This window comes from Glycine soja, chromosome 5, assembly GCF_004193775.1.
Source record: "Glycine soja cultivar W05 chromosome 5, ASM419377v2, whole genome shotgun sequence".
Taxonomy (NCBI): domain Eukaryota; kingdom Viridiplantae; phylum Streptophyta; class Magnoliopsida; order Fabales; family Fabaceae; genus Glycine; species Glycine soja.
Genome location: NC_041006.1, coordinates 38,488,694 through 38,507,872, shown reverse-complemented (window position 1 = coordinate 38,507,872; position 19,179 = coordinate 38,488,694). Strand labels below are relative to the sequence as shown.

At 32.6% G+C, this 19,179-nt stretch overlaps 2 protein-coding genes and 1 long non-coding RNA gene across 5 annotated transcripts; 2 read left to right on the top strand and 1 right to left on the bottom strand.

Annotated features, from left to right (window-relative positions):
• Nucleotides 1–3,960: 3,960 nt before the first annotated feature.
• On the bottom strand, nucleotides 3,961–10,746 carry LOC114413102 (probable LRR receptor-like serine/threonine-protein kinase At5g10290). Of its 3 annotated transcripts, none has more exons than XM_028377307.1 (12): nucleotides 10,595–10,746; nucleotides 9,297–9,430; nucleotides 8,888–9,020; nucleotides 8,661–8,732; nucleotides 8,385–8,528; nucleotides 8,201–8,272; nucleotides 8,039–8,104; nucleotides 7,468–7,538; nucleotides 7,224–7,367; nucleotides 6,304–6,645; nucleotides 5,018–5,412; nucleotides 3,961–4,512 (listed from the first exon to the last, which is right to left on the bottom strand). In XM_028377307.1, the coding sequence occupies exons 2-12, from the start codon at nucleotides 9,373–9,375 to the stop codon at nucleotides 4,198–4,200; spliced, it is 1,833 nt and encodes a 610-aa protein (XP_028233108.1). In that variant the 5' UTR covers nucleotides 9,376–9,430; nucleotides 10,595–10,746; the 3' UTR covers nucleotides 3,961–4,197. The 3 variants fall into 3 exon arrangements, with proteins under 3 accessions (XP_028233108.1, XP_028233107.1, XP_028233109.1); XM_028377306.1 differs by having other exon boundaries at nucleotides 10,568–10,734; XM_028377308.1 differs by lacking the exon at nucleotides 10,595–10,746 and adding an exon at nucleotides 10,307–10,537.
• Nucleotides 10,747–14,256: 3,510 nt separating this feature from the next.
• On the top strand, nucleotides 14,257–14,775 carry LOC114411554. Its single transcript, XR_003666483.1, has 2 exons — nucleotides 14,257–14,433; nucleotides 14,524–14,775. It is a non-coding gene; the product is annotated as an uncharacterized LOC114411554 (long non-coding RNA).
• A 1,276-nt stretch (nucleotides 14,776–16,051) lies between these two features.
• On the top strand, nucleotides 16,052–18,911 carry LOC114413099 (monoacylglycerol lipase ABHD6-like). Its single transcript, XM_028377301.1, has 4 exons — nucleotides 16,052–16,842; nucleotides 17,800–17,892; nucleotides 17,993–18,060; nucleotides 18,268–18,911. Exons 1-4 carry the CDS (start codon nucleotides 16,216–16,218, stop codon nucleotides 18,425–18,427), a joined length of 948 nt encoding a protein of 315 aa, XP_028233102.1. The 5' UTR covers nucleotides 16,052–16,215; the 3' UTR covers nucleotides 18,428–18,911.
• Nucleotides 18,912–19,179: the final 268 nt, after the last annotated feature.

Here is a 19,179-nt window from a genome sequence, read left to right as displayed (position 1 = left end):
AAGACTGAATTAGCAGTTCTACCTATATAATAAAATAAGTTTAAACAAGTTATATATAAATAAGTTCAAACTCATCATATATAATATATAAATTTTTAGGTGTCAAATAAAACGTGTGTCTTGATGCATCATTATTGTTGACTAATGCCAGAAAAGTGATGGTAATAAAAGGATCTAATGGTGTGCTGACGGCCACGAAACGGAGGGTATTGAACGCGCTAATATATGATGGTGTGCTGACGCCTGACGGCCACAAAATGGATGGGAATTTGGAGGGTATAGAACGCGCTCCTATCTTTTACACCAGAGTGAGAGAATTCATAACAAAAATAATATTTAGACACGCAAAATCATAATTGACACCTAATGAAAAATATGTATAAATATAATGAAGGATATGATGTAATAAAGAGAGATAAAAAAAAATAATAAATATTACTTAGATGTTTTAAAAAATAGAATATTTCAAAAATATTGTTCAATTCACCAACTAAACAACTCATATAAGTTATTTTTTTTATTGATAAATATTAATCATTAAAATGTTACTTTTATTAGCAAAGGAAATTAAACCTGAGATATTTTTCTATTCCTTTTCTTTTTTACCCATTCAATCCATCTTTTATCACCCTCTCATAATCTAGTTGTGTAGTTTGTGAATTCAACAATGTTTTTGGAATATCTTGAGGCATCTAATTTCTTCATTAACAATCATCAATTATTTATGTATTTTTTTATCGCATTATATCACTTATAATACTTATATTTTTGTTTCTTTTATCTCTTTAAGTGCCAAAGGCTGTTGAGTGTTAAAAATCGTTTTGCTTTCAAAAACAGTCATACATACGGTCTCACTAGACCCACTTCCAACACGATGTTATCTGATTTAGGAAACGATATACTTGTGAGCTTGTAGTGTATATATCCCCAACACGTACACACGAAAGAAAATAACTTTAGACATTAATTCAGAGTTCCGTATTATAAATTATTCTCAATGGCAATAGTGTTACACTCTCGAGACATTCATGATAGGTACTTATCCCTCCAACTCGACTTTCAGATGTCAAATTCACCTTTGAAGAATAGTCTCGAGATGTAAAATTGAGGTCAGGAATGGAGCTAATTAATTTGCACCGCTACCTGCCTCAATTATCCATATATGTCATGTGATTCATCAGCATAATCAAACTTGAAGCTTGATCTCCAAGCAATATTCCGCACCCGATTGCATTTAATTTATACAACCACGTGAAATGTATTGAGGGCACAAAGTGCTCTACCTATATCTTTATAAATTGTTGTGCACAAACTTCACATCACATCACATCACTACATATGCTTTAGTAAACTACAACAAATTGTTTCTAGGTACGTAGTGTTGTCAAGTGACAATGTCGATTTCTTTAGAGGCTTTGGCGATGGCAGGCGCAAGTAATGTCCAATTTGCCATGGATATTGAAGAATGGGAACTTAGAGATTCGGAGCAGAATCCACCACCCCATTTGCTGACTGAAGAATATTACAACGAAGAATACTTTGTCACCTTCACAAATCATCAAGAAAAGGTAGATAGGACTGGGGAAACGAGGAAACGAAAATGCATGAGGTCAATAAAAACAGCACTGCAAGCACTTGTAACATCATGCGTGATCATGAGTGATATATGCGTAGGTGGTTCACGTCCTAGTAGGCAGAAGCATTAATATTAATAATTTGAGGTATAATATGTTTATTGGGAAACAGGGATGGCAATGGCACTTAGGGTCAAGGCCAATTATGGGGACCCAAAAATTTCTGGTACTGGTTAGACAAGCTATATATCCCTGTTGAGAAATGGAAACGAATGGCAGGCTTTTCTTTCTTTCATTGGCAACATTAGGTATTGAATTCTTGTATTCAAAATAATGATTTTGGTACCCACAAATTGTGGCACAAGTAGTCAGTGGCTTGGGTCCTTTTAGCAATGGTCAGCAGTTTGATTCCTGATCATGTGAATAGAACAATACTCACTATTTTTTGTTATTCCCATCTCAGGGTAGGCAGCTGTGAAAATTCGAGTGAAGATAGGTTTAATCAATTTTGGTATCTACGTTTGTGTCTTCACAGGCCACTAAGAAAAATGATAAGAAAAATCAAATGAAAACCACTCAGAAAAATGGTAGATTCACTAAAAATATAGGATATGGAACCAATTATTTTACCGACTTTTGTGCTTTAGCTAAGGTACCTAGCTGACCTTGAACTACATTCCAAGAACACAGTTTCTCTTTCAGAAAGGCCAACTAAAATTTAGGGTTTTTTTTTATACCGAAAAGTGTTTTTTTTTTTCGTTTTTTTTAAATGAGGGTTGTTTTTGAATTATTTACCTAAAAGGGGTAAGTCATAATAGGTGTTACGACTTCTGAATTAGAAATCGTAACATGTGTTACGATTTCTGAATTAGAAGTCATAACATGTGTTACGACTTTAATTTTTTTTAACTAAAGTCATAAAATTATTTACGATTTTAGTGTAATTTTTTTTATTTTACAAATTTCTTTTTGGTATTATGACTTCAAAGTTGTAATACTTATTTTTTAATTTTGAAGTGCATGAAGGTGAAGTCGTGAGCTTAGCTACGACTTCATTGTGTTTTTTTTTTCAAATTTTATGATATTATATATTATTTTATAAGATTAAGAATTTTTTAGACATTTTCTTATTTTATTTTGTTTTGTTTTCAATTTTTTTAAAATTGCTAACAAAATTTGTTTATTTAATTATTAAATAAATAATTTTAATTTTACTTATTATTAATTTTATTTAATATGTTATATATTTTTGCAATATTTTATTATTTAAAATATATTATTTTATTTAAATATTTTTGTCGTAACACTTGTTACGACCGGTGAATAACTCAAAAATAACTCCATCTAGAATAAACAAAAAAATACTCCTTTTATGTAAAATATCCCTTTTTTAAATTTTATAATATTATATATTATATATTATATATTAGAATATTGTAGCTCATATTATTATTTTAAGGTTTAATGTGTTAATAAGTTATAAAAATCTTAAATAAAAGATTATCTGAATTTTAATTAGACAAAAATATTTAAATAAAATAATATTAAAAAGAAATAATATATTCTAAATAGTAAAACATTACAAAAATATATAACATATTAAATAAAAATATAAAAAAATACAACATATTAAATAAAATTAATAATAAGTAAAATTAAAATTATTTATTTAATAATTACTTAAATAAATTCTGTTAGCAATTTTAAAAAAATTGAAAACAAAACAAAATACAATAAAAAATATCTAAAAAATTCTTAATATTATAAAATAATATATAATATCATAAAATTTGAAAAAAAAAACACAGTCATAGCCAAGCTCACGACTTCCAAATTAAAAAATAAGTATTACAACTTCAAAGTCGTAATACCAAAAATAAAAACTTTTGTAAAATAAAAAAATTAGACTAAAGTTGTAAATAATTTTACAACTTCAGTTTTTTTTTTAAAAGGTTAGTACTTCAAAATTGTAAAATAAAAAAAATTTACACTTAAGTCCATAAATAAGTTTACAACTTTAATTAAAAATAAATAATCGTGGCATGTTATCACTTTTAATTCAAAAGTCGTAATACCTGTTAAGTAAATAATTTACATCATTTAAGTAAATAATTCAAAAACAACCCCATTTAAAAAAAATGAAGAAAAAATATCCCTTTTTGGTAAAAAGAAGCCTATAATTTACACCACTTTGCACATCTTGTCCAGCGTCCCAGGTTTTGTTATTCCTGATACAGCAATACTTTGATATTCGAGTTTTAGCAAATGTACGCCGAAAAAAGTTTTATGCCCATCTACTAGAAAAATCTACTACCGCACCAGGAATATTTTGAGATTCAGACAGCATCCTTCCTTAAAGTGCCAAATCATTGTTGACAAGTCGCAAGTGTTGAAAATTGTAATTGATAGGTACCCCGTAATGGGATCAGATCACAGCTGAAATCTCAACAAACAGATTTTTCAAATAAATTCCTGATTTATCCACAAAAAAAGAGCAGAACAAAAACACGTTGGAACATCAAAATTTTACAACTATTTCCCCCTTTTTACAGTTTTTACAGTTGGAAAACAAGGAAAATTACATTTCTAGATCCTCTCATAATTTAATAATGTATAGATCCTCTCATCTCCCACCAGACAACTCAATGGCATCTTGATTATAGACCGAATCTTCTCCCCAATCAAATCTTCTTTGTAATCTCTCGTATTCTTGCCTCCGATTGACCTCCACATGCTGCCATTCCTCCCACCTTTCAGCCAACCCTTCTCCTTCTAGCATTCTTACAACCTCGGACATTGGTGGACGATCCTCTGGTGTTGCTTGCGTACAGAGTAATGCAACTTGTATCATCATTTCTACCTCTTGTATGTTGTAATTTTTATTTAGGTTGCGGTCAACAATTGCTTCTAGTCTTTTCTCCCGTTCTAATTTCTTAACCTGTAGAGCACAAAAATACAGGCAAAAACAGTAACCAACAAGTATAAACTGATAAATCACGTCAGACAAGAAAAAAGTATAAACCGATAAATGGTAGATTTTGGATTTTGAATAATAACACAAGTACCATGAAGGCAAAGGCAGAACTCTATAAAACACTGCAGTTCACCTTTTTCTTTATCAATATTGTCATATAAACAACACACTTCAACTTATCTACAGCTTAATAAAAATGCAGAGGTACAGTTATAACTACATGAACTTCCTTGGCTCACTGCAACCATTACTCCTGTAAAGAGGGGTTAGGATACTCTTTAGGTGGAGCAACTATGACGGGCTGATCCTTATTTTATGTGATGAAATACTAAAAGTGAAAAGTGATATCACCATTCACCAAACCACCGAAGAGGGACACACAAGTTCTAAGCATGCTACACAAACAAGAAACAGACCAAAAAACACAGAATCAAACAAAGAGGCTATGATGTTAGAAAAGAGATCTTACATGGTCAAGTAGCAGCACATCATCTTCCTCTTCTAAACGTGAAAAGTCAATTGCTCGTTGACCTGTAACAAGCTCCAAAAGCATAATCCCATAACCAAAAACATCAGTTCTTTCTGAAGACTTTCCAGTGGACAAATACTCTGGAGCTATGTGGCCCATTGTTCCACGAACTTGAGTTGTCACATTAGTTTTTCGAACATCGACTAACTTTGCCAAGCCAAAATCACCAACAACAGCTTCAAAATCTTCATCTAGTAATACATTAGCTGCCTTCACATCCCGATGAATAATCTTAGGATTGCAATGCTCATGAAGATATTCTAAGCCACGGGCTGTTCCCAGCGCCACTCGTTTTCTTGTAGGCCAGTCTAGAACAGGTTCACCAGGTTTGAGTTCTGCATCAGTATTAGTAAAACATCACTGGAAAAGATGCCAGATTTTACATGCAAATAAGATATGGAAATCCAACCTACCCAAACATATTAAACAAAGTATACAAAAATCATATCTATATTGTTAATCATTTAATATCCATGTTAATTTATGCTTATGATATTATGATGGCAGTGTTGGTGATGAAACACATCTGACTCAACTTTCACAAGTAATTTACAACAAAAGAATTTTCTTTTGAACAGATCAACCGGACAGGTGGAACCACTAAAAGCAACCCATACATTAGAGGGTTGAACAGTCAAACTACCCTGGCATTCACAAAACAAGTGAAAAGCAGCAAAAAAAAAAGGAGAACTAGATTGGTTTACAAAACCAGTTCAGCAAAACTAAAATTAGGACTTGGTTGGATCAGAAATCAAGTCAGGATAAGGGTTTGGTTCTCAACGTTTTCAATGGTTTGTGGATTTTCAGTTGAGTTTAAAATCATACAAATAAATAGAGGAAAAATAGAAATACGGTTATCTAATTCTTTGATGTTATTCTTTCCTGTCATTTTGAAGCTTCCATTTGCTGATAATCTACATGCATACATATATGCACTTTTGTATATATATTATATAATTTATCTAATTAAGTTCAAATGTATTTATGACTTGCCTGGTTCAACCACCAAAATACCCTTTTATCTAGTTCTCCAGTTAAACAATTCTTCAAATCCTAAAAATTGTTGGCATATATCCTAAAATGTGTAGTTTAAATTTCTTCAGCCAATTAATCTCTATCCAGTTCCAGTTACAAAATAAAGAATACTTTCTATTTTGTAGCAAATCAAATTGAATACTTAGCATACCAGTGATGCCAAAATGCATTGTAAGTTTGTAACAATTTACCTCGAAGACGATAGGCTACACTTAAGTTCTGCATAAAGGGATAAACTAAGAGGCGCTCGGTTGGGGTAGTACAAAATCCAATCAGCCGTAACAGGTTCCTATGCACGGCTACACTTATCATCTCAACCTCACGCTGGAAAGCTGCATCACCCCCAGGACTTTCATAATCAGTTAACCTTTTGACAGCAACTTTTGTGTTATCAGCAAGAACACCTTTATAAACCTTTCCAAAGCCTCCCTGTCCTAAAACATTTTTCTCACTGAAGTTGTCTGTAGCTATCTGTAGTTCTCTCCATGCAAATCTTCTTAGTTGGCCAAATGCAATTCGCCGATCAACTTCACCTGATGAAACAAGAAAAAAAGATAATGATAAAATAGTAATTTATAGTTAGCATTGACTATTTTAAAAAGGAGGAAGTTCACATTTATCTCAATTTTAGTGTAGCTAGCTATTACATTATTTCAACAAGCATTCACAATTAAAAGATTACAGAATACGTTCAACCAGTAAATTCTCTTCTATCACTCCAAAATTTGATCATATCCCACATTCATTGGACATGTAAGGTTTAGAGTAATAGAGATACACAGCTATATTCCAATGTTTAGTTTTAAGCAACAGTTATCCAAAATCCAAATGCATAACATAAGAGGGGAGCCAAGATTGGTATTAAATCCCTAACATCTAGCAATAAGGTCCTGGAGGCCACAGGAGGTAAAGACACTAAAAAGTGGGAAAACCATAACAAAAACATATTCACAATAAAAGGAGAAAGTTACTTGAAGAAGAATGCATAGGTAGAGTTTATAAATCAATATTTTTAAATGCTACAACTACAGTCATATTAATGTCTATATCCACATTTCACTTAAGAGAAACCTAATACAATAACATTGCAATCTAAAAAAGAAACTCAAACCTGCAACATCTACAAAAACTTCACGTCTGTAGCTCTTGTGTCTACCCTTGCACCAAAAGAACAGCAGACCACCAAGGAAAAGGATAACAACTAACCCTATCACAATGCCAACTATGAGGCCAGTTTTAGGTTTATGGGATGAACCTGCCAATAGTAGGAAAATTAGTATTCAGCTTGTACAGAGGAAGTGGGGAATAGATAACAGCACATCAAAAGGATGGAATAAATATTCCCATCAAGTAACCTTGATCTGCATTATCAGTTTCACAAGGTTGATGATAACTCGCACCACAATTCAAATTATTTCCAGTGAAACTGCAATAAGGAGCACAGTTAAAATAGTGAAATGTAACGGTATAAAATACATGTTAAAATTTGAAAAATATCTCATTCACCTAAATTCAAATAATTTTCTATCCAAGGACTTCATAGACAACATGACATATGGTCACGCCAGATAATAGGGGAAATGTAAAGGTAAAAGCTCTGTATTTTAACCACCACCAAACAATATAATGAAGCATTTTTTTTATCATTATTGCTCCAATTTGTTGCACTTATGATGTTGAGTTCCTAAACATGGTATTGGATCCACATTGAACAAGCGGTTGAGATTAGAATCATCTACTACCGGTTGATTGGAATAGGTTAGTAATTGTTAAATGAAATTCTATATCTGGACTCTTTGGATGTATGTCACCACTATTTTAGTGTTTCATGGGAATACATTGTCCTTGTAGTCAGGGTTAGAAAGACAAGTTTAATTGGTGCTTTAAATGCATCATATACTAATTTTATGGTTTTACCATCCATACTTGTATTTAGGAACCTTAAATAACTGCTCTGGGATTTGGCCACTCAGATTATTTGAATCTAGCAGACTGCAAAAGAGAAGTTTGAATAATCAATCAGATACTAAATTAATGAAATATACTTTAAAAAAATGGCAAAGTTCTAGAAACCATTATTTTACATACACATTGATTAAGATTGGAAGACTGGCAAGTGATTCAGGAATAGTCCCACTGAGATTGTTTTGGCTCAATGTTCTGGTAGCAGGACAAGAAACAGACACTTTTAAACATTGCACAAAAAATACATGCTAAGGCCTAAGACTCATTATATATATGTAGAACCTAGCAAACAGAATGCCATACTTACAAGAATTGAAGCCTTTTAAGATTACCAAGGGAGGAGGGTATTTCTCCAGTTAATTTGTTGCTTTCCAAATCCAACCTGCTCAAGCTTGTCAGGTTTCCTAACTCTTTTGGTATGTTGCCAGTGATTCCATTCCCTTGCAAAGATCTAATACAAGTATAATATGCATCAATTTACTTTCCCGTCATCAAAATTTGAGTTAGTTAGAATGCAAAAATAATTTTTAGTATTATGGAGTTGACCAAGATTGTGTGGATTTTTTGTGATAGAAATCCTTACAGAGCTGTAAGATATTTTAGAACTCCTATTATTGGGGTCAAGTATCCTGTGAATCCCATATATGCTAGTGATCTGCAATGAAGCAATTTATATATTACACAGCAAGCAGGAATTCAAGATTTAAAAATGTGAAATATAACACTTTCTACAATGAGTAATGACAGCCAACATCTTCAGCAAATCAAATAAATTAGAAAACAACAACATAAAATATTAAAATATCTTACACTTGCATGACATTGTTGTTTGAGTCACAGTAAACACGTGACCAAGTACAAGGATTCACTTGATTTTGATTCCAGTCAGTAAGCTGGTGAGCTGAAGCATTCAATGATATCTTCAATGCAAATAGTGCATCTCCTGAAATGAACAAGAACATTTACACACCTACTAGAACCAACAGCAAAAGTCCAAAACCCTAGCAGTTTTGGAAAATATGAGGCATCCATTTAATTCTGTAATAAACAGTTGTATGTGTCTATGGATTCCTCAGAAATGAATTGGAAATTAAAGTTTGAAAAGCTGTGTTTTATCCCCATAAAAAGATAATCAATGTATGTGCATTTAGCAGTTAAATTTTACATAGGTTATACGATTTACTAATGGGTTGAGTGCCATAAGAACAAAGGAATGTACCTTGCGTATCAGGCAACACAAAAGAACATAAGCAACACAATAGCAATAGCACAAATATGAAGTCCATTTCTACTGGCATGAACCACTGACACAATGTCCATGAAAATCAATTAACATACAAGCAACTTCCATCTCTGCAGCACAGAATCATCAAAACCATTAAGCTGTGAAAATTGAAAAAAAGTGGTAAATGCCATACAAAGACAAACAATGCAGAACAAATTACTAGAGTGATGAAAACAATCTTATTGCAGAACAAGGTATCTTATGATCAACCATGAAGCTATGCCTGATCAAGGAAATAGGAAGAGTAATTTTCATAGCCATCATTAGAATGTGGGTCACAAGATATGGAGTTCTATTTTATGTCTAGTTCCAAGGTAAAAAGAACAAAACCTTTTTGTTTCATTCTGTTCTGTACATACACTAAGTCTTATTGCAATACAAAGCATACTTCAAAAACTAACTGTGCAGACCTAGACAGCCGCAGCTAAACTATCTGTTTCACCCACTCACCAGTCTAACCCCCTGAAAAGGAAAGACGGTCTATAAAAATCAACCACTCTGAATGTAACAACCAATCTAGACAGTAGTTAATTGACACTTTTCAATTCTCTTCTCACCACCCTGTAAAAGGGAAGGTCAATCGCAAGTTTTTTCAATTACTTATTTGGATTAATTGCCAACTACTGACACCTCATCTAATCCTAGAAATAAAAAAACAAATTACAGAAAATCACCAAAGGTGAAGAAATAAGCAGTCTAAACTCTCAAGACAATTCAGTGAACTTGTAATTTTATCTGGAAGTAAATAAAAAAACCACCAAAGAAATAATTGAAAATCACAATACTCCACCACTACAACTGCACACTCACAAACAAGAGTCTTAAAATAAAACACTGATGTGATCGGAAACAAAACTAATCGAAAAAGAAAAATGAGAAGACAAATTCCAGAAACTTAAATTAGATGCCGGAAAAATAAGCGAAGAGGAGGGAGAAAATCAAACCGAGTAGGCACCAAATCGCGCGCACAAAGGGACAAAGGAATGCAAATATGCCCAAAGATGGGTAAAAAAACAAAAGGCATGGGCAGAAGCAGAACAGTGAACAGTGAACAGTATACACCAACACTAACAAAGACGATTCAAATAACAGACAAAATCAAGATAACAATAATTAAAAAAAGAAAGAACTGAAATGAAAATCGGAATCAGGTAGGGGAATAGCCGGTAGTAGGAGAGGAAAGAAAGGGAAAGTTGAGTACTGACGAGGAAGGATGAGAGTGAGAACCGAACCTTCTATCCCTCTTTTCTTTCTCTTTGGTTACTTAAATGCAATACTAATAGGCTTTTGCGTTTTACTAGATTTCACTATCTCTTCCATTCCACTGCTCTGTCTCTCGCTGCCTCCTTTCCAATGGATTCAAAATCTCACCCATCATTTAATGTCCACATGTCTTCATACAAATAAATAAAGGCTGTAACGCCCATTAAGAAACTATTCAAAGACAATAATATTTATGCTATAAATTATACTAGAGAAAACGTAATGAGCAGTATAATTTTTTTTATCTTTTTAATCAAAATATTTTCATTTTAAATTTCTTCATCAATGATTAGCATTTTCTATAAATAAAATATAAACCATAAATATTAACTAGTGTCTTTGGATATTTATTAAAAAACTAAAACGATTTTTTTTTATTAGAATATGCTCATGATTTTTTTCAATGCTCTCATATCATCTCAATAATAAATATTTTTTTTAGTTTTATTAGTTAACAAGACCCATAAATAAATTACTATAATCAATTTTGTGTGTCTCTAGTATATTTTACCTTAAATATTTTTAAAAGATTATGACAGTAGTATGTTTTTGTTAAAAAATACTACTGTAGTCTGTACTAGTAGTATAAACATTAAAATCATGCTAGAATTAATCACAAATGAAATGGAATAAAATGAATTTAGTGTAGGATTTAGTCAAACTATTTATTCTAGTCTTAAAAGAGATTATGTATAATCTTATCCGGTCAGTCATAAATCGTACTAACAATTAAAAGCTAGTCAAATTTAAAGTAATCCTATTCAATGAGCTATAATGATTAATGGCCAAATTATATAAGCAAACTATTCTTATGCTTCGAATTTTATTTTGTGAACCAGTCTGTCATAAGCAATTGGGGTGGGTTACCCACTCCAAAGACGTGGGCAGGAAAATGTTGTCTAGCCCATTTATGGGTGGACTAGTAGGTTAGTATGTCAAAAATGAAATAAAATAAAAGATGTGTGTTATACATTAGAAAAACATAAATTAAAATATAATTAAAGCAGTTTGTCTCTGTATAGAAAGACTTTTGAAATATCTGTAAAACTTAGTCTTTTATGTATATAAGGTGAAAAATTAAAGAAAAAAGTATGAGAGAGAATATAAAATGAATTATGATAAAATTGAGTTGAAGAAAGTAAGAAAAAGATACTACTGCCTAACAAAAGTATCAGGTGCTGAAAATCCAAAGGAGAATTCTTCCACTCAATGTAGGGAGATGCACAAGCACAATCCTGCATGCGCCGTGTTCCAGTTGTTATTTTCAGCAAAGTGAGCAAACCACGTGATAATTGAATAATTGACAAAGGTGAATATAAAGAAAAAAATTCCGCCAAAAACACGTGCCTGCACACACAACACAGTCTTTCAAAGAATAGTATTTTGTTTTAAGTCCGATTGCACAATCACTGGGCGAAATAATTTTACAGATTAGTTATTTTAATGTTGAGAGAAATTAACCACCTTTACATTGCTAGTTTGCAATTTGGATCCAAGAAATCATGGCTATTGTAGCATGTTTGGATTAACATTCTCAACGTACTGCTAAATATTATTTTAAATAAAGAATCTATTTGTATCTTTTGCTTTGGGTGCTTTCCAAAAATAACCCAAACATGCTATAAATCGTTAGATCAATGTCTTAAATTATACTATAAATTGCCTTTCAAAAAAAATTATAAAATAAATTTGCAATTAGATTTAAATGTAATAGTAGTGCTATATAGCTGTACAGGTTCTATTACAAACTACGTGGCACAAGATCGTGTTGGTTTCTTCAATTAACAAACGATAATTAATAAACAAACAATTGGACAGAAATCATATCAAGCAATTCATGACGGGTTTCGTAGAATGTCTTTCATACCAATTATCGTTGCTCTAAATGTAATATCTATAAAATTAAAACTAATCATGTTGGTTTGCGTATAATCCAAAATACACTCCCGGATAAATGATGCTTTCATGTGAGGGAATCATGTTTTTAAGATCGAATTCTTTTTTACGTTGTTCGTGAACAATAATCAATTACTACTTGAAATTTTTTACAAAGGGTCCCGCGGCCGTGCTTTGTTACAAGTTCTGTCTTCTCGTTTAAGGTTCATCTAATCGAAACTGTATGTGTCTTTGTATTTGACATTTGGTGATTAACTAGCCACGGAAATGTATGTAGGTGAGAGCTGCTTTGTCTCTTATGCCTAATTGATAGAAAAATATTATTATTATTATTATGCTGTCTCAGACTACTATATTCTATATATAACATGTAACTAAATATAATTAGTCCTTTTTTATAAATTAAAAATTTAAATACATATCATTAATATGAGTTATAAGTTGATTTGGTGATTGAAGGAAACAAAAAAAATAATGAGTTTGAATTATTGTTATTAACAAAAATTTGATAAACTAACCATTAATATTAATATTGATCAATAAAAAAAGTATCATTAGTTAAAATTATAGACATATAAACATCTGATGATCTAAAGTACTTAATAATTTTTGCTATTGACAAGAGTATGCTATATCACATGATTGCTGAACAAGATTTTGAGAACCAAAATATAGCATGACAAAGGGTATTCAAATGATAAGGAGACTGACAATGCATGACTAAGATGGAAGGGTGAATGCATTGACTTCATAATAGCAATGGCCTTCAACTCAAATCACTCCGAGACCTGCATTACACTAGCAAAACAACGAATCAACGTGCGTGGGGTGGTGAATGGCAGACAAACAGACAAATTTTGGCAGGGTTGGAATTCTATGCCTATTAGGCTACTAGCCTACATCTAATTAACGATTAAAATAGTATTGCTACCATTTTCGTTCTTGAAGTTTATATAAAAAAATCTAGTATGTTTTTTTAACATCAGTTTAGTCTTTGAAACTTTGAAAAGAAAGTGTGATTTGACTAATTTCTAACTTTGAAGGATTAATGTAATTAATCTCAAATCCTTTTAGTTTAATGAACAAAACATCATTTTAGTCTTCACAAGATTTAGAGTCAAATATATTAGTAATTGTTAAAAGATGAAAATAACTAATTTCAATAATAAATGAAAAAGATGATTAATTTTGTTATTTTTCTGCATCAATTTTAAAATTGATATTTTTCATCTTTAAATAATGAAAAAATATTTCTTTTTTATATTTTGAAACTAATTTAATCAACTCTAAATATTTAAGAAATTAAAATCATGTTTAAATTTCATTCACTATTTTATGTTCTGCATACATTGTATTGTCTGAGATAATAAGGTGAACACAATCTCGACTAATTGAACCTTTCGACAAAAGATAAATATCTCAATGTATTATTACTTGGTCAAAGCTTACTTGTCAAACTTTAACCACTTATTTATTCAATAGGATAAAGAACTTGAATATCTACAAGTTATATATTTAATTACTTATCATAATAGAATAATTGCTTTGGATGAAGGGTTTAACTCGTATATATTTCAAAGATCCCATAAGGATATCAATCTCATCTATTTTTTTATTTTTATTTTTGTGTGTGTGTTGATATCAATATTATCTTTATAACAACTTATTCATATTTAATTACAAACCCAACATTATAAATAAACAGGTACACTAAAATAAGTAAGACTACCTTCTAACTATTTTAAAACTTTTATTGATCTTTCTCTGACTTAAACATATGGTGTGCCTTCGCAAGTACTCAATCTCGTGTGTCTTTGGAGTCTGAACGAAGACGACGATGTCTTAACCGTTAAAGGAGATTATCATCAAGCATCAGCACACACAATTACCAATTGATCCGAAAAATAGATGCGTGAGAAGTTTTTTTTTTTTTTTTTGTTATCTGCCTATGATCTTTTTTTCCTCGGACTCCTTTTTGAGTGTTTATGAAGGCTTTTTATAGGCTACCTGATAGGAAGAAGCTACAGCAGGCCCAAGAGGGCAATCAGGAGGCCCATCTACCTTGAAGGTCTTAGTACCGCTTGCAAAATCAGCTAGAGAAACTATTAATGGAATTCTGTTATTAGTGGATTAGCAATTCTGTTATGCTTTTTGTCATCTTGGGAATGGCTAAGGATCATCCTTTCTGCCTTTGTACCCGTGTAATAGCTTATAAATACTTGAAGGATCAATAAAATGAGCAAGTATTATTCTATGAGAATTTCCTTATAAGTAGAATTAAATAATTTATGGATGTTACCTTGACCTCGAATTCAAGGTCCATTTTGATCTCCAAGCCATGAGATACTCTTCCTATTTTTCTGCATATATGTGATTGTTGACAACAACATAGTGACTTTGTTAAGATTTTTCTGTTTTTCAAATCCAAGATTTTATCCTTGATAACCTCCTTGCTCACTAAGTAATTGTTTCTAACATCTATCACTCTTTTTCCTTTGACTAAGTCTTCCCTGTATTTTCCTTGATTATATTTTTCTCTCTTTTTTTCAAAAATAAAATTTCACTATTCACAGTATGTCTTACCTCAACACTTCATCTATTGCTCAGGCAAGCGATCTATGAAGAGGTAGGTATTGCCCAACATTAGCGTTAAGAAATCATCATACCACATGGAGGGAGTTCCTTTTCTCACCCGTAGTAGCTAGTAGTAACCAAGAAGAGTGATGTCTTTTTACTGAATATTTTATCCATTTTTAATAAAGGTAGATAAAATAGATATTTTTTTTTTGCTATTTTATATTCTTGTAAATATTTTGGCCATCTATTCATATTCTCTTGTGATTTATATATGTCATTTCTGCTAACAGGTACACAATTTTTTCATAATCTTTTATTTGATTACATAAATTGGAAACACAAAAATAAATGGTAAAAATGAAATATCAAATATAAATTTGTTAAATGTTAGGAGATGTAAGTATAGTTTATTTTAAAACTTATTTTTTCGAATTTTTTAATTATGAAATATATATATATATATATATATATATATATAATAATTATTAAATTTATCAATTCTGGGTAAGTATTGTTTTAAAAAAATAATATTTTTTTTACTTTCAAAATAGTATAAGAAAATAAAACTATTATAATATATATTTTTTATATAAACCGAAAAAATTTCCTCCAAATTTACCATAGTTACAGTCTAATTTTATAATAATAGATCATAGAAGTAGAACTATATAATATATAATAAAATTTTAAATTTTAATTTTAATCTGTTATAAATTTGAATAGAATATATGTTAGTGTTATAAGTTAAAACGCGATGATAAAAAATATTTATTTATGATAATAAAAAATGACCATAATTATAAAATCAAGATCAAGATCTAATGATTTAATTGATTAATTTAATCAAAATATATATAGGCGAGAAAAATAATATACTTTCATGAATTAATTATATAAAATTAATTCTTACCTCTCTCTCCTCAGTAGAATAAGAAAGCATCTTCTTATCTGAAGACTTTTGTGTTTCTTACACACTCACTTGTCCTGTGTCCTCTAGTATCTCTCATAGTCTGCACAACACTTTCCTTTACTTCATTCCATCATCAACCAATCATTGATCACACACAACACAACCCCCAATCCACTTAACCTTAACCTTAACCTTAACCTTAAAAAAATGGCGGCGGGGTGCATCAGCTTCACTGCCACGCGCGACCGCTGCTTCCGCTTCTCCTTCTCCAACGCGGGCCTCAAATCCGTGACGACGGACCTCGGCGATGGCACCATCATGCACTGCTGGGCCCCCAAGGCCCACAAGGACTCCAAGCCCAACCTCCTCCTCATCCACGGCTTCGGGGCCAACGCAATGTGGCAGTGGAACGACTTCCTTTCGCCCCTCACGCGCCGCTTCAACGTCTACGTCCCGGACCTCCTCTTCTTCGGAGACTCCCACACGACCCGCCCCGACCGCTCTGAAGCCTTCCAGGCCCAGTGCGTCGCGGCCCTCCTCCAGGCCCACGGACTCCAGAGAACCAGCGTTGTGGGTATAAGCTACGGCGGCTTCGTGGCGTACAGTCTCGCGGCACAGTTCCCGGAGCGCGTGGAGAAGGTGGTGCTATGCTGCGCCGGGGTGTGCTTGGAAGATAAAGACTTGGACGAAGGGATGTTCCAGGTGAAGACTGTGGATGAGGCTGCGGATATTTTGCTGCCGCAGACGCCGGAAAAGTTGAGGCAGCTCGTGCAGCTCGCGTTTGCCAAGCCTGTCAAAACCATGCCCACTTGCTTTCTCAATGATTACATTAACGTGAGTATGTTAATTTGATGCTTCAAGCCCTCGATTTTTTTTTTGTTTCTCTTATGTGTTGATGTTCTTGATTCATACAATTCGTGGATTTGGCTTAAAAAGCGCAAGTTCTGTTTTCCTTCCTGATATTTTTTGGGTCTGCTTCTTCCTGATTCTATTGTATGATGGTTGATTATATATGTTTATGTTTATGTGTCTTCTTGGATTTTACCCCCATGGTTCTGAATAGGGTAAAATTATTGTTAACGAAGAAAGGGAAAAAAAGTTAGAAGAACAATAATAGAAATCGGAACATTGGGAACTGGCAGGGCTAGTGTGTGTGATCTAAACGTTTCCCCGCGGTATAGTGCATGTTTGGTTTGCAGTTAAATATGTTGTGGTGCATTCCTAATCGGTTGGCAAATTTTTTTTGCCTAAAAGGTAATTTTGCAACGGATACGCATAGGTGCTCAATTGCTGTTTTCAGACTAAATTTTGTCGTCAATGTCATTATTGATGCTTGGAAAGTTCAACTGGTTTTTTGGGCAATTCTCTGTGCACTAGATGGTTCAAGTGTATTTTCCATTTGATTTTTGACATTTGTACTGGAGATTATCTATTCAGCAATAATGGTTGGACACCTAACAGTGCAAATACCCCATTAATAGACATTTTATTCTCTTTTTGTTACGTCGTATCTATACACTCAGAATGGCATTCGGAGGTCCATGCATCATTTACCTATCTCTCTTCTATAGTCCTTTTATTGAGGAAAAGACACAAATCTAATAAGCATGATATGAAACTCTTTAGTAGTATTTGTTATAAATTGTCTTTCTCTCTTTAATTCCAACTATACATGATTACTCAAAAATAAGAGAGGATTCAAACTTGCGATTGGCTATCCCTTGACGTGAATACACAAGCACGGATTGCCAATTTACCAAATTTCATTACTGAAACTGGTTTTACTTGCAGGTGATGTGTACTGATAACCGCCAAGAGAGGAAAGAACTAATCGAAACATTACATAAGGATAGAAAATTATCTAATCTTCCTAAGATAACCCAGGTTTGTTATTCTCTTCTGACTTAACATTAATGTGTTAATTTCACCATGTTTGCAATCCTTCTCTGAACTTCTCAAATGGCACAACTTTTCGATGATGCAGCCTACGTTAATAATCTGGGGAGAAAAGGACCTGGTCTTCCCTATGGAATTAGCTCATAGGCTACAAAGGTAATTTCAAATAATTTTAGAGCACTATTAATTTTATCTTCAAAGCATCTCTAATGCCTTCAGCAAGCTTATGCCTTCAAGTTTTGGGAAAGATACCAAATGGAATAATGGCAATTCAGATATCAGTATAACATGAAAGCATAAACCATATATTTTTATGATGTTTTACTAACTTAAAATCTCATTTTTTCCCCCCCTGATGTTTAGACATTTGGGAGAGAACGCTCAACTAGTGGTCATTAAGAATGCAGGGCATGCTCTCAATGTAGAGAAGCCCAAGGAGATGTACAAGAATTTAAAATCCTTCCTCCTTGATCCCGCTACTCCAACTCCAACTGCGCAAAAAAACCACAGTAACGGTAGCTAAGTGGATTAGCAGAGAAATGGAAGAGATTTATTTTTCGGCATTGTTTGTGAATATGCTTGTGTATCTATTTGTTTATACGCTGTTATCAGCCACGCGGTAGTTTTCGGCACGGATAGGACGAGAAGGGATAGTCGTGAAACTGGTTCTTTATAGAGTAAAAGAAGAGCGTATCTGCTGCCAATTTAAAGTATGCGGATGAGCATCTGAAAAGAAATTTTACAGATCATCCACTGTAAACTCATATATCAGGAAACTTGGCTACGGATAGAATCTGATTCAGAGGAATTTGTTGCTAAGGATACAGGAATTGCATATGAAATATCATGAGCTGGTGTGGGTATTTCAACTCTTCTATGCCTATGCTTTTCAGGTGTGCATATATATATGTGTGTGTGTGTGTGTATATAGTTGTGTATTTGTGTCTCCCTGCTTTAGTGTTCCATTTTATTTTGGAAAAATAAATAAATAAGTTATATTGATATTACAGTGGCTGCCAATGACTAATTAGTCACTGTCCTATTTGGCAGTTTAGAAGGGAGAGAAAAAGAAAGGAAACGTAACCATTAATAGGAGAAGGGAGAAGAAACAAGGAATAAAGTGGAGGGTTAATAAAGATTAAAGAAAGAACCCCTTTGGGCCTTTGCCTTCCTTTATGCACATTCTTACCCATCCAATCCAACCACTGTGACATTCTCCATTTTTTTTATCCGTCCTTTTTTCGGGTTTGAGTCGGGTAAGTTCACCAAAGCCAA